Source organism: Oreochromis aureus, linkage group 9 (genome assembly GCF_013358895.1).
Source record: "Oreochromis aureus strain Israel breed Guangdong linkage group 9, ZZ_aureus, whole genome shotgun sequence".
In the NCBI taxonomy this organism is placed as follows: Eukaryota; Metazoa; Chordata; class Actinopteri; order Cichliformes; family Cichlidae; genus Oreochromis; species Oreochromis aureus.
Genome location: NC_052950.1, coordinates 2,871,216 through 2,886,793, shown reverse-complemented (window position 1 = coordinate 2,886,793; position 15,578 = coordinate 2,871,216). Strand labels below are relative to the sequence as shown.

At 41.7% G+C, this 15,578-nt stretch overlaps 1 protein-coding gene and 1 pseudogene across 1 annotated transcript; one reads left to right on the top strand and one right to left on the bottom strand.

Annotated features, from left to right (window-relative positions):
* Window positions 1–3,808: 3,808 nt before the first annotated feature.
* On the bottom strand, window positions 3,809–5,987 carry LOC116318421 (annotated as a pseudogene).
* Window positions 5,988–10,475: 4,488 nt separating this feature from the next.
* On the top strand, window positions 10,476–14,096 carry LOC120442052 (gastrula zinc finger protein XlCGF7.1-like). The gene is made up of 2 exons (XM_039617793.1): window positions 10,476–10,510; window positions 11,719–14,096. Exon 2 carries the CDS (start codon window positions 11,846–11,848, stop codon window positions 12,734–12,736), a length of 891 nt encoding a protein of 296 aa, XP_039473727.1. The 5' UTR covers window positions 10,476–10,510; window positions 11,719–11,845; the 3' UTR covers window positions 12,737–14,096.
* Window positions 14,097–15,578: the final 1,482 nt, after the last annotated feature.

Sequence of the window (15,578 nt, the reverse complement as noted above, 5' to 3'; positions counted from 1 at the left end):
GGTCAGAGTCATCATCAACGTGTATATTAAAATCCCCAACTATAACCAGTCTGGACAGCTTCAAAGACGAGGATAAAAAGTCACTGAACTCCTTTAAAAACATACTGTTTAGGCCAGGTGGACGATACACTACAGCGCAGTAAAATGGATCTTTATTTCCAATTCTAACCAGCTGTAATTCAAAGGATGAAAAATGTCCGACCAACACTGCGCAACAGTAAAACCGGCTTCCAAACACCGCAGCGACACCTCCTCCTCGACCCGACGTCCGAGGCTGGCTGATGAATGAGTACTCACTCGGGCAGAGTTCGATGAAGGATGAAAAGTGACCATCGTGCTGCCAGGTTTCGGTTAGAAATAAGAAGTCCAGTTTCTTGGAAAGAATAAAATCGTTCAGCAAGAATGTTTTATTAGTCATTGATCGAGCGTTAAAAAGCGCCACTCTCAGCGAAGTAGAAGACAAATTATTAACAGAAGCGGCCCGATTTAGGGGACGAAGAAACAGAGAGTTGGATCCGCGACGTTCATAAATTCCCACCGCGGGGATGGAGGGCCAAACAACAGGAGAGTCTGGATGAACACTCCTGAGGTAGCGCCGTCTCATAGATCCAGGCACAGTGAGTCCCCGCTTCCAGAACAGTCTGAGTTTTACCTGGACACCTGCTCTTTTTCCTCTCCTCCTCCGTGACTTGCGCGGACACAGAAAGGCGCCACTGATGACACCTAACGAAGATCCAGACACCGGTGTCGGCAGCGGAGGATGGAAAATACTGCAGGAGGATGAGGCATCTTGACTTATCATAGAGGATCGGATGGATAATAGCGTCAGACGATCATAGACAAGGCCAGCCAACACATTAGTAAAAAAAGCGAAAGCAAAAAGGCCGAAAAAAACAGCACAGAGAAACCACGGCCGGCAGCGGCAAAGCCAAACACAGGCGCTATCATACCGGAAGGCACTTTTTCAGCTATCCAAAAACATGCACCTCAACTGGAAACTCAAAGTGAAAAGCTGACTTAGTTTGAAAATAAAAGAGATCATTTAAAGATTTAACCAATGCTAATTTTTGATTTTATCCAAAACATGTCTAGTTGATGATAAAGGACTGAACAGGTCTCCAGTAAGTCTAATCAACTTCTAGATGGATGTTTTACTGGATAGATTTGACACAAAGGAGCACAGTAGTCCCATAACCCAGTTGTCCTCCAATAATTTCCACCTACACAGATATGAAAACAGATTTTTAGGATGCTTCCACATCCTTTCTGTCACTCCTCAGCGTGCTGAACACGTAAAGATAGTAACAAAAAGGTTCAGCTGGCCTCCCTACAGACGACAGTTTGCCCAGTGAGACTTTCTGTGAGAAAAAAAGTTCTTTCATTTAAGATCTCGAGCTCTGCTCATTAGAACAAGAGAGCATTGACAATGAATCAGAGCATTTGGGCGCTGCTGGGATCTGAAACTAGGATCTCTGTTTAGTTACACCAGTTCTGTGATGGAAATTTCTTCTAATTTTAAGTATCTCACCTCTGTGTTACTTAGTTATATACATATTTAATGGCGTCACATGTGTGTCAAACGTTGTTTTACACATAGTGGGGCATTATGAGTAAGTTAGACTGAGACATACAGATGCCTCATTGTTAGGCAGACCGCGAGACCTCCCTGACCCCTAGAGAAGGAAGAGGCCTCTCGAAGGAAAATTGGGAATCAGAATATCATGAGTGACAGTTAAATGGAGGATAAGTTGTAACTTTGTCTCTGGAGGAATAGGGCTGGAGGTATAGTTCCCCCTCCGGGATGGGGAAACTTGAGAGTAGTGGAATGTTCTTTGTCTCTGTCCGTATTTAAGGAAGGGCTGTTTCTTTTCCTTTAGCGATCACACAGCGGTGCCTATACTGGATGCTCTCTCTCATGCACATGATGATAATAATCTTCCTTCCCTCTCGTCCTGTCTGTGTACAAAGTGATCAGTTCCCTCCACTTGTATCCTCAAAACTCTGGGAATACAACAAGCAACTGGTAAGTACACACCACTTCTCAACGCCAGAAACACTGTTACACACTTAGTGGGAACTAACTGATTTCTCTCAACAATCCAGTGTCCATTGAGGCTCAGCTCCTCTGTTAAGTAGCCCCTCAGATGCGGCTGATCAGCAACAGCTGAGTGCCATTATCTTACAGGTGTGGCTGTTTTAATGGCGGGTAACTCTCAGAGACACCCCCCTGGAAAGCCCTGAAGACTGCTGAACGCACACACTCCATTCCCCTTAGTGGAAATGAGAGATAGGGAGAGAAACACCAAAAAACCAAAATGGCGTCGGGGTAATGCTGCCATGACAAACAGGCAGCGTGCTGCCATTTCATAGGCTCTCAGACCTCTCCGAAAATGTCGAAACTGGTCTGCACTGGTCACATCCTACCCGACCTCGACCTCACATCTCAGAAGGAAGGACACTGGAAGACAGTCGGCAATTTGGCACTGTCAGGGAGGTTCAGTGACAAAAACCTAAGGGCTAGAAACTACAAAAATACTAAAGAATAACTAAGGGAACTAGAAATACAAAGATAAAACCATGAAAAAGTACAAAATCACAGAACATTAAATAATCAAAAACATAAACACTGGGTCACTGGACCCAGGACCATGGCAGGCTCATTATAACGTGAGTTCCACCTGCTGCACGTGCCCATATCAGCACTGTGACGTTTCCCCTTTCTCTTCCTCCAGATGAGTGTTTTAATGCCAACTATTTCCTGTCATTTCCTGATGGTTTAATGGCTGTTTGTAAAGATGAGGTTAATTATAAGCAAGCACACCGATGCTGCACCTCCCACTGCTGCTGCCGGGATCCCGTCCGAACATGGTTTAATTGAGCTCCATGGACTGAAACTGTTCTCGCTGCATCCCAAAAGGCTGAGTCTGTTCATCTGTTTTCCACTCATCCAAGTGACTTCATCAGCCTCAGCTGACTGCAGGTTTCCCCAGCCTCATCAACGAACAGCAAAAAAAACCCCCAAAACCCAGCAACATCAGACAGTCCTGTGTTACCTACAAAAAAATGCCCTCTGCATGGATAACACTTTCCACCTGGTGAGACTGGCAGATGAAATGAAGTTGAAGCGAGGCAGCATGAAGGACAAAGTCATCACATAGACCAGGCTTCTGTCTGTGAGGGTACAGCTGTGCAGCTTCACTGCAGATGTTCCCGTCATGTTTGCGAGTTTCAGCAACAGAAACTGATGGAAGTTCTCGTATTAGACTTCAGATTTGTTTACAGATATTGTTACTAATTTCTTACTAATTAGTAATTTACTAATTTCTTGTTTTGTGGGTTTTATTCTGTTTGTATTTGTTTGATTAGCTGATGCAATTCTGTTGATTACACTGATGTCTTTCCTGACCAGGACAAACGTATTTTACTTTGAAAGTTTTTCTGATTAAATAGATACATTTTAAAAATTGTGTGTCTTTGTGTGTTACATGGCACTTTGCAGCAGTTTGTGGAAAATTTGTTTGGCAGCGTGCCGTGCTCGAGTTCCATCATCCCTCCGCCCGTCAAACACTTCTTTAATCTCTTGCACGAGCAGGCGCATGTGAGGTACTCTCACTCGAACGCCAAGGATGGAGACTCAGCAGACGTGTTGGGTTCCCAGAGTCGAGCAATTTATTTACACTGCCCTCCATCATACGTGAAACTTAACAAAACGACCAAGCTTTTGTAACTCCATCAAGCACTTCTACTCAATTAAATACCATTAGCAGTTTATTTTGCACAATAATATAATTCATAGTATGATGAAGCTTCATTCCTCCATTTTATCCTCTTCCTCACTGGGGAGTTCCGGGGAGTAACGAGGAGCAGCATACTCAGCCATGTTGTTCAGCCCGTACACCACACAGCAACTCAGTGCACTGCGGGAGATCTCCATGTCACAGGCATCAGACCAGGCCCCAGTCTTGACATTGTAGTATTCAACATTAGGGGTGGTGGTGAAGCCGTTGTAGCCCCCTGCAACAAACAGGCAGTCATCCATCACAGAGATGCCAAAGTTGCTGCGGGGGCTCAGCATGGGGGGCATATCCAGCCAGGTGTTGGTGTCAGGATTGTATGCCTTGACAGTCTGCAGACGAGCAGTTCCACTGAAACCACCTACCTATATGAGGAAAACAGAAATGTGAAGATGAGGAAGCTCTAAGCCATTTATTAGAATGACAGACAGACAGACAGACAGATGATGGCAAACTAAAATATCTTCTATTAATAATTTATTTTCATGACTCTGCGTCCTACTGTCTTTGCACATGCTCATTGTGCTTACTGCAAATACATGGCCTGCAAAGGTGATGACCCTGAGGCCGCTGCGCCTGCTGCTCATTCTTCTGATCAGAGTCCATTGGTCGGCTCTTGGGTTATAACTTTCAGCAGATGAGAGACACTTAGTTCCAGTGAAACCACCACAGATGTAGATCTGGAGTCATAAATATATGTAAGGGTTCATGTAGACAAGTATACAAAAACTCGAGTTTAATATATGGCACACATATTTTAAAGAGACCAGACAGCTGGCAGCAAACAGTTAAGACTCTATGAGGTGATGCCAAAAAACTGTTTTTCCAAATCTTCACAGTTAAAAGTATTTTGCCTATTTTAATGAATAAAGAAGGCGGTTTATAAAATTCACTGTATGTTAAAGATGAATGATGATACAACAAATTTTAGTGTCTGTCCAATACCAAGTAAATACAGGACCAGTATTGCTGACACCAATGCCAGTGTAGAAATGTTTAACCTATAAAGGCAGCTGTGGAGGACAAGACTCAGCAGTTCATCTGCATCTTAAGGATAAAGGTCACTCTTTCGAGGACCCCAATGTTCACATTTTGGACAGAGAGGACAGATGGTTTGAAAGAGGAGTGAAAGAGGCCATCTATGTCCACTGTGAGCGACCATCTTTGAACAGAGGCGGTGGTTTACGACACCAACTGTCTGCCATCTATAATACAGTTTTGAGTTCCCTCCCCAGACGCCTTAACGCCCACTCACATCCTGGGCCATCTGACCTCAGGAATTCACATGACAAGGTGGGGCCAGGTTTCACAATGAGCTCACCCGAAACCCTGGCTGATTGTGACCCACACCCGCTTTCACACCTTGACTCATGTGATTAGAACTGAAGAAGCTTCTCGGATGAGAGGTGAAACGTCTTCAAGCAACTTAAAGAAGTCCAGACGCTTTTCTTTGCAAACTCCTTTGACATGTCTCTACAACACTTTGACTCTGCTTCTGCTGTTTAATGTCTCATAGCCTAGGCTATAAATAAAATAGAGCTAAAAATCAACATTAAAATGTTAAGCCATTTTTCATGGAGCGTGTTTGAAGTATACTTTTCTTTTACATTTCCATAAAGAAAAAAATAGATATTTATACAATTCAGTGTTCAAATATCAATCCCGTCACAGTAGCATCGATCTAATAGCACATCAACTCTGTCTTTTTCTCCAAAAAAAGAAAAAAACAATTGAAACACATAAAAGCAGCGCCACCTACTTTGTGGTGGAGGGTCGCGCAGCTAGCGTCACTCCCTGGCTTGTGCATGGATGCAATTAAAGTCCACTGGTTGGTGCTTGGCTGATAGTGTTCAACACTCTTGAGTCTGCCGTGCCCATCAAAACCTCCCATGGCGTATATGTACCTGTCCATGGTAGCTACGCTGATGTAGGACCGACATGCATGCATTGGCGCCACCTCCTGCCAGTTGTGTGTGGTCAGGTCAAACTCTGCACGGTGTAAACTGATCCATCCACGAAAGTGACACCCTGATAGGCCCAAAGTACTTCGCTAACATTAGGTATATTCACCCAGCGGTTTGCAATGATGTCGTAGGCCTCTATGCTATTGATGGGACTGTCTTTACTGCAGCCTCCAACAGCCAAGATGATAGAGGAGGGCAGGCGAGGACGGGCCAGAGGGTTGCAGAGCATGTGGTCGGACCAGTGTGTCCCAATCTAAGTCGAGATATAACCGTCTACTCTCTCCTGTTTCTTCCTTCTCATGTTTTCCCCCCATTGCTTTTGCCACCTTTCCTTCATTTTGTGTTGTATTCTACTCTTAATCTCCGTCCTACTAGCACTAATAATCATATCTGTTACTCCTCTTTCTCACTCTCTGCAGCTCTGTGCCTGCAAATGAGTCATATGACCGCACAGTAACAAGTCACAGCAGGACAGGAAGAAGGGGAAAAGTGATTCTACCGCATAAGAAGAGGTGTTTGCACAGGCAGAGCTGCTTTTTCATCCACAGCGAGTAAAGTACTGAACTCAGAGGAGCGAAACAAACTATTAGTGATGGCCAAATGAAGCTTTCTGAAGCTTGTATTGAAAAACGGTTCATTACTCAAAGCTTTTCAACACAGTCCTCTCTGGTGACATCTGGTGGCCAAAAATATGAAGAGCAGCTTGAATCCACACAATAAAACCAACTGCTTCATTATGATTGCTCACTCTACAGAGCGGTGTCCTGTCTGATATTGGGCCGCCGTTGTGTTGCTTTGAACGTGTATTTTTTAGAGGTTATAAAAATGTGGTTTATTTGTTTAATAAATAATTTTGACCAGCAAATTTTCCTTGTTTAAACATGCTCCATTGTGTGGTCTTTCTTTGCTTTTCACTTCTTGATGTTGGTAAATACAATAATTGGAAAACACCACGTTACATATAATATACATATAATAATGTACAACACATTATGGAGTATGCTTCTGCTGTAAGGTCCTAACTCCATGCACTTATGTATTTATCAATAATATCATATTGGGGAAATTTTCCTATACATATTTCTGACCTGGGGGTAGAATTGATTGTGAAATGGAAAGGGAAAATGCTTGTGAAAACATGATGCTTTTAAGGTAACCTTTTTCATTTTTATTTAAGAAGAGAATGTGTTCCACTGTGCGATGGCCGAACCTGTTCCTTTTTGTGGAGATAATTTCTCCTGCATTAAGGAAAATCCCTTCACATGGCACAGAGGAGGCTGGAGTGCAGAGAAACTGGTAGAGATGCAGTTATACAGTCTACCTGGGCCCCACAAACTATCAGCTAAAGAGAATAAATACATTCAATTGCTGCACATTTGGCAGACTAGCAGTTTAAGATTAATTAAACAATAATATATATATATTTTTAACATTAAATGTAATGAGTCAAATGGAAGTTTTTCTAAAGTTATTTAATGATATTTATATTATGAAAAACAGATTTTGACATTTTGAGTTTTTCCCGTTTTCAGATAAAATAAACACGCACAAAACAAAAGCAAACAGCCAGAACACAAAGCTGGAAAACCCACCCGATTGACCAAAATCTACTCAAAATACTCCCACACGACAGAAACTCCTCTCTTCCTCGCTGGCTCCATATCTCTCAGTAGAAATATCAGTGGTTTGCTATCTGTCACCATCAAAACACTCCACAAATCCCGCGAATGATTCACTTCTTTATGAACCATTGAATCAGATACCGAAGCAGTCACGTTCTAAATGAAGCTTTGGACGTCACTGATCATGTGACTCTGGCCAAACAAATCAAGCTTCGACAAAGAGTTTCTGAAGCAGTGTGTTGATTTTTTTGACACATGCACCAGAGCGTCAGCTTCAAGCAAGCCATCACTACCAATCAGTAAACTTATTAGAAACTAAAGTGTGTGATTGTGTTCAAATGAAGAAATTAAAATACACAAGAGTTACCAACTTTAGAGTGTGGCCATGGTTTTAGCCATCACAGGCTACTTTATTTCATATGTGCAATATCTCTAAACATCTCAAAATATCCTGTCAGAGTGACACTCAAAAACTAGTCCATGCATTTATTATTTCTAGACTGGACTACTGTAATTTGCTATTATCAGGATGTCCTAAAAACTCCCCGAGAAGCCTGCAGGTAATCCAAAATGCTGCAGCAAGAGTACTGACAGGGCTTAGTTGTTGTTCCTAGAGTATTTAAAAGTATAATGGGAGGCAGAGCCTTGAGTTTTCAGGTCCCTCTGCCATGGAACCAGCTTATAGTTGGGATTGGTGAGGCAGACACTATCTCTACTTTTAAGATTGGGCTTAAACCTTTCCCTTTTACTAAAACATTCCCCAACTCTCTGTGAATGGTACTCATGGAATTTGATCAGTGGCTGTTGATCAATGGTCATGATTTGCATATTAATGATGAAGAAACTGACCTTACTGCACTTTTAATTCTTTTAATTCTTTAATTCTTATTTTTATGTCTATTTAAGCGTTATATGGCAGTGTGTTTGCACTAAGTACCGCAGCAATTTCCTAATGTTGTAAACCTGCTCAACATTTGGCAATAAAACCCCTTCTGATTCTGATTCTGATTACAGCCCATTGTTCATTCAGTGGGCTGTTTTCCGTCATTGTGCAAATGTACTGTTTACTAGGTTGGGGAAACCTGCAGCCAGCTGAGACTGAAGAAGTCACTTGGAACACTGAAAACGCCACGTCCAGATGAACAGAATCAATTATTTTGGTACAAACAATTCACCACAAAAAAGACTCAATATTCAGGAAAATTCAGAAGTGCTTTAAACTGTGCAGTAAATATGTATGACAAACTCAAAACAATGTAACTTAAAACATACTGCAAAACAGTGCTGGCTCTCATTTCAGTGGGAGAAATTTTCATGGACATGTGCAGCTAGAATTTTACTTTGGAGGAAATGGGGTCAATGCAATTCTTAAGCATGTGTGCAAATGTCCGATGGATGGATGGACCTTTATTAATCCCTCGGGTGGGTTCCTCCGGGAAATTCAGTTTCCAGTAGCACAGCACCGACAGAAGTTGCATGTTACAGATACGCTAAGGGAGATGAGAGTAAGGATATAAGCACACAGCCCCACTCCACTGACAACCTGCTGTTGGCCAACACCCTCAACGACTTTTACTGCTGGTTTGATGAGACATCAAGCAGCCTTGACACCTCCACCTTCCCCAACAATAGAGACACTTTGGTCCATCATCCCCCCACCTCCCCACTCCCACCAGCCCAGAGCCATCACCTCCATCAAAGACTTCACCCACAGGAGCCCCCTCCTCACTCCACAGCTATGAGGATTTCACACCACCTTCTCCCAGTACAACCCTTCATATTCATGAAGCAGATGTGAGGAAGCAGTTTAACCCTTTAGACCTACCACAGAACCAAGTCCGCCTGAGCTTATCTTTATATTTTTACATGTTGTAGTGCCATTTCTGGGAGTATTTCAAGTTGCTATACATCAATACAACCGTTATATCCCAAATTTTAATCATATGTATGCATTAAGTCATCAGTAACTACATAAATTGCAAAAGTGGTATTTTTTACACAAATTTCTAGTTAAAGAAATTTCAGAGGTTCATCCCTCAAAATTGTAAATGTAAAAAAGTTTCATAAAACAGTTTCCAAATTAATTTTTAATGGCTTCATAGTTTTATTTTTGAGATACACCAATTTGTATATACTGCAGCCACCAACTTTGTAATTCTCATTTACATGACTTATTTAAAAACATTTTCCTCTTGAATGCAAAATTCTTAAAAAACATCTTTTATCCTTTTAAGAGTAAATAAATCTGAAAGCTGTTCCATCCTAAAAGAGTACAACACTGTGTAGTTTATGATGTTCTAAAGGTTTCAGCAGTGAATTTGTCACATATGTGGAAAATTAAGAGTGAGCCTTCATATCGTACTGTGAGTGATGCTCGTCAGCACACAAACCCAGAGTTTCTCTACAGGAACACAGAGAGAGTTATTCCCTATAATGTAAGGACACATTCAGCATTGTACAGTAAATTCAGATCATCCCAGTTAAATGATTTCATGGATGTGAGTGTGATCGTCAGAGCAGCACTGATCAGTGTCAGGTTATAATGACCAAGGTGTACACAAACACTAAGTTTGAGTGTGTGCAGTGAGACTTCAGTCAAAGCATTTAACTGAGGTGTGAAAAAATAAGTTGAACTCTACAGCTTGTTGTGGTCCCCTGTGGCTTTAGGAGCTGACATGCCTTCCATCTGTTCTCCAGCATTTTCATTTACAGCCATAAAATATCTCCACATGTTGCTCCTCTTTCTCACTTTCTGCAGTCCAAATGCGTCTTCTGAGCGCTTCTGAGTCACGTGACGACACAGTAACAAATCCCAGCAGGGCAGGGAAGAAGGGGCGGAGCAAAGTGATTCTGCCGCATAAGAAGAGGTGTTGACACAGACTGAGCTGCTTTTTCATCCACAGCGAGTAAATAGTGAACCTCCAGGAGAGAAACAAACCAAAGTATCGATCATAAACCACTACCAACGTCTGGATCGATATCTGCATCGATCTGCCCACCCTTGTCTCCTGGATCGTGGCTGAGATCAGCGTGAACCACGTGGGTCTCTGCTCCCTGATCTGTTTCCTGTGTTTGGAAAGAGTTCCAGCTTCATCACGGAGTTTCTCTCGGTTTGTGGGCTCATCTAAAGGTAAGCACCGAGCTAACTTCAGCACTAGATTTACTAACCCTGCGCAAATTTGCAGAAATCCTTGAACCCAACACCTACTAGAATTACTGACTTTTTATTTTCTGGTGCAAGTCCCGAGGTGTTAATCACCCCTACTGAGATTTGTACAGGTCATGTGCTCGATTCTCCTCCTGCTTTTGTTGTGCAAACCACCCAATGTCTTGAGGCCTGGCACATTTGCTTTTGCACACACATACAAACGCTGCAAGTCTGTGTTTATTTGACAGTGTAAGACAAAAGCAGCAAAAATAAAAACTGTATATATATATATATATATATAACTAATACATATACATACACACACACATATATATATATATATATATATGTGTGTGTATATATATTGAAACGGGTGGGGGAGGGGAGGTTATTTATCTTCTTGTGACAGAAGCCAGTTTGTCTCGTTCACTACAAAGAATCGACTCTTAGAGCAAACTTGTTCATGAACTGCACATCACTACCAGCCTCGGGTTTAAAACTAGTGTTAATGGAGGGAGCTTGAAGGTTCAGTTTGTTTCACGACTGCATTTCACACTGTCCTGATCCTTTCATTTGAGTTCGAGAAAAAACAACCAACACTCCAGAGAAGTCCAGTCAAACAATGATTTATTGATTACACGTACGCGGGAGAGGTCTGCAGCATCACTCACTTACAGAGATCTCAACTAGGAAGCACGCATCACACTACTTTTGTATATTAAAGTCCAGCCTCACAATACGTAAACAGATATCATAATATGCACCAGTTACAGTTAGAAACATTTCGTTTTTTAACTCTCTTGACTTCTATAACTCTTAAAAACCGTCCTCACCGTCTCACACTCTATGTGTTTCCTGCTGTTTTTTCTCCTCGTACACGTCTCTGAAACATCCGGAGTACATCCTGTGCTAATCTCACTGAGCAGGCGTACAGGCACTTTGCAGGCCAAATGTCTCTCACCTTTGCCCTAGAAACAAGTCTAATATTTATCTGTGTCTGTAAGCGTGTTTGCATTGACCCTCAAAAGACTGAATGCCAAATCTCATGAGCACATTTGCAATGTGTGTATGAAAATGAGTATAACTACTTATTAAATAAAAGCTCACAAAATACCACTAATAAAAGGCCGGTTAGAATAATGTATTTCCCACAACTCACTGCCTCTGTTTGTATCTGTTTGTCACTGCAGGACCAACGTGGATCAAGAAGTCAACACTCTCAGGAGGCCGACAATTTCGTTGAAGAAAGAAGTGGAAGAAAAAAAATACAGCTGTGACGAGTTTGGGAAAGATTTTACTGTGAAAGCTTCCCTAAAAATGCATCAGGTCATCCACACCGGAGAGAAACCATTCAGCTGTGACGAGTGTGGAAAGTCTTTTACGCAGTCTGGAAACTTAAAAAGACACCAACTAATCCACACTGGAGAGAGACCATTCAGCTGTGGAGACTGTGGAAAGTCTTTTACGCAGTCTGGAAACTTAAAAGCACACCAACTAATCCACACTGGAGAGAGACCGTTCAGCTGTGGAGACTGTGGAAAGTCTTTTACCGAGTTTGGAAACTTAAAAAAACACCAACTCATCCACACTGGAGAGAGACCATTCAGCTGTGGAGACTGTGGAAAGTCTTTTACGCAGTCTGGAAACTTAAAAGCACACCAACTAATCCACACTGGAGAGAAACCATTCAGCTGTGACAAGTGTGGAAAATCTTTTACCCTCTCTGGACACTTAAAAACACACCAACTCATCCACACTGGAGAGAAACCGTTCAGCTGTGACGAGTGTGGAAAATCTTTTACGCACATTTCAAACTTAAAATCACATCAACTCATCCACAGTGGAGTTAAAGCGTACACCTGTGATCAGTGTGGCAGAACTTTTACTTACAGTAAGAGCTTACAGAGTCATCTAGTTACCCACTCTGGAATTAAGGCATACAGCTGTGACATTTGTGGAAAAACTTTCAGCCGGATAGGGAGGCGAAATACACACCTACGCATTCACACTGGACACGATGTGTACTGCTGTGATCAGTGTGGCAAACAGTTTGCTACAAACACAGAGTTACGACATCACATGTTTACCCACACTGAGGAACGACCTTATAAATGTGACCTGTGTGAGAAGACTTTTAAATCTCCACATTACCTGAAAGCACACCAACAGATCCACACCAGAAAGACTCTACAAGTGCAGTTACTGTGAGGTATGTACTTTTATTTTTGTCTTGTCATTTTTATCTTGTCAGCCTGACTGTTTGAAACAACTCTGCTCATCAAATTGCGTTAGCATGTTAGCAATTCTACTGCATGGAAAGGCAGCTCTGAATGATTATTCAGACTCCAATCACAGGTCTTTAGGGATAGTGTTTGAGAATTGTGTTATTGTTATTGTAGCATTAAAGTAGTATTAATTTAATGTTTTTACTCTTATTGTTTTTATAGCACATTAAGTTGAGCTGAGTGTGATAATGTAAACAGTAAAATGTAATTGGACTTTGGCAGAGATGCTCTGTGACCTTTGTGGAAAAACTTTAAGTCATTGAAGGACTCTGAAAATACATCAACGTAGACACTGTAAAGAATGTGGGAGAGGCTTCACCACTTCAAAGGACTTCAAACAATATGAACTCCTTCACAGTGGTGTTAAAAAGCATGTCTGCGATCAGTGTGGGTCATCCTTCATCAGTGCACGTCAGCTTGAAAAGCATAAACGAGTCCACACATGAGAGAAACCATACAAGTGCAGACACTGTGACAAAACCTTTTCACAATCATGTGATCATACTAAGCATGAACGCAGACACATGAAAGAGAACTTCGTCTGTGAAACAGTTTGAATAATCTCAGTTCATACTCCACTCAGAAACGTTCCATGTTACAAATAAACTGTTACGTTACGTCTTCATTCCTGCTTTTACGTTAATCTTGTAAACAGTAGATTTGCATAACGACTGAAACTGGCCCAATGAATGAACAATGGGCTGTGAGGTCAATTTCTTCATAATTAATATGCAAATTCTTATGAGCATTGATCAACAACCACTGGTCAATGGCCATGAGTACCATTCACAGAGTAAAAATTTGCATAATGATTATGAAGTTTACTGTTACCAATGTTCAAAAACATTTACTAAATTATCTTCTCTGTGCAAACATCAGCGTGATGCAGGACTGAAATCATTGCCATCTCTGGATTACAGTGAATCTGCAGAGACAGAAAGATCCTCTTCTGGTTTCAGGGTCAGACTCAAACCCTTGAGATCAGGCTCCACAGAGTTCAGGTGGAGTCTTCTGTAAAGATCTGATTAGGCACCTGTGAATGAAAATGTGCCTCTTGTTACATTTTAAGCTTTCTAAACTGTTCTACTGTGTCTTTGTGTTGAGTGGTTAGCTTTGTTCCAGCACTTTGATTAAGAAATCTCTTTCCTGTTATATTTTTATTGAATGCATTGATCCATGTGTTCTGCAGATTTTTTTTTCCAGCTTGTTTGTGTAATGAAATCCTGCAACAGTTAAACCAAAATTTTATATGTTAAATAAAGAAATGGTTTACTGACAAAGAGTTTGAGCCGTGATGTCATTTCCTGTATATCAGAGCAACACCTGAAGTGACCAGTGTTTAAAGTCAGAGTCAAATTATGTATCAGCATGACCTTGTGAAAACTGCTTGGCGATGCTTCACTACGTTATCTGCTAACTGTTAGGGCGTAGAAGGACGAAACTCCCAGGGTGACCAGTGGCAGGAGCTTCCTGGTGCAGAGAGTTGAGTGTGAGGGATATAAAAGAGAAGCTGAGGCGTCCCAAGGTTAAAGCTGGCATAACTGAACTTTAATGTTTGATGTGTGTTTTGGCTCTCCTGCGTGCAGTATTTAATAGCTTGAACAGAGCAGAGCTTGATATAAAGACCTGGGTGACAACTAACTTTATGCTGCTGATTATACTTGGCCCTAAAATACCTAGAAATATGGTATCTAACCAGATACTTGCTCTGGATGGCATTACCTTGGCCTCCAGTAACACCTTGGAGTAATATTTGACCAGGACTTTAAACAAATATTTAGGGCTGTGTGATGAACCAAGTTGAAAAAGCAGAAGGAGTCACAAGAATTATTAGAAAAACAGGGTTTTCATTCATTTAACCCAAATATTATATTTACAAAAGTAATTAATGTTGAGCTCATAAAAAAGGTCAAAGAAACAAAACTGAATTCAGGCAAAGAACTGCAAACTTAACAAACCAAATGACTGCACAAAGAAATATAACTGACCTAAACAAACATAACTGACCTAAACATGAAATGGCACAGAAGGGTAAATATAAAGTCTGAACAGACCACTATGACACACGAAGAGTAACTAAACAAAACACAATTGTAAACAACAAACATGGCAGTATAGTCTGGTTTGTTAATAAACTAAACACCAATCACTACTCAGTGATGAAAATACTTATGAGCCCCTGAAACGAGACCCAGGAAGTGGCTACAGGAAGAGGGTCATAGACTGTCTGAAGCAGTTAGAACAAGACAAGACTATCGACCGGACCTCATACCACAGGCTGTACCCAGGGGAGTCTACACCAAGTCTGTATGGTTTACCGAAAATACATAAGCAGGGTGCACCTTTAAGACCAATTGTCTGCATGATCAACTCTGTCACCTATAACATCTCCAAGTTTCTGGCTTCGATCCTCAACCCGCTGGTGGGCAGCTCTGAACACCACATCCAGAACACCCTGGATTTTGTTGAGAAGGTGAGAGATGTCATTATGGAGGCAGATGAAACCATGGTCTCGTACGACGTTACATCTCTCTTCACTTGCATCCCAGTCACGGAAGCGTTGGAGGTAGTCCATAAGAGATTACAGGATGACACCAACCTCAGCAGCAGGACCACTCTCAGCATCGACCAAGTGTGTTTGCTTTTGGAACTGTGTCTTCATTCCACCTACTTCACATACAAGGGTCAGTTCTACAGGCAGAAACATGGGTGTGCCATGGGCTCCCCAGTTTCACCCATCGTGGCCAATTTGTACATGGAAGAAG

What these genes read in the sequence shown, in the direction of transcription:
- LOC120442052 (XM_039617793.1), top strand. Translation starts at nt 11,846, where the DNA reads ATGCATCAGGTCATCCACACCGGAGAGAAACCATTCAGCTGTGACGAG.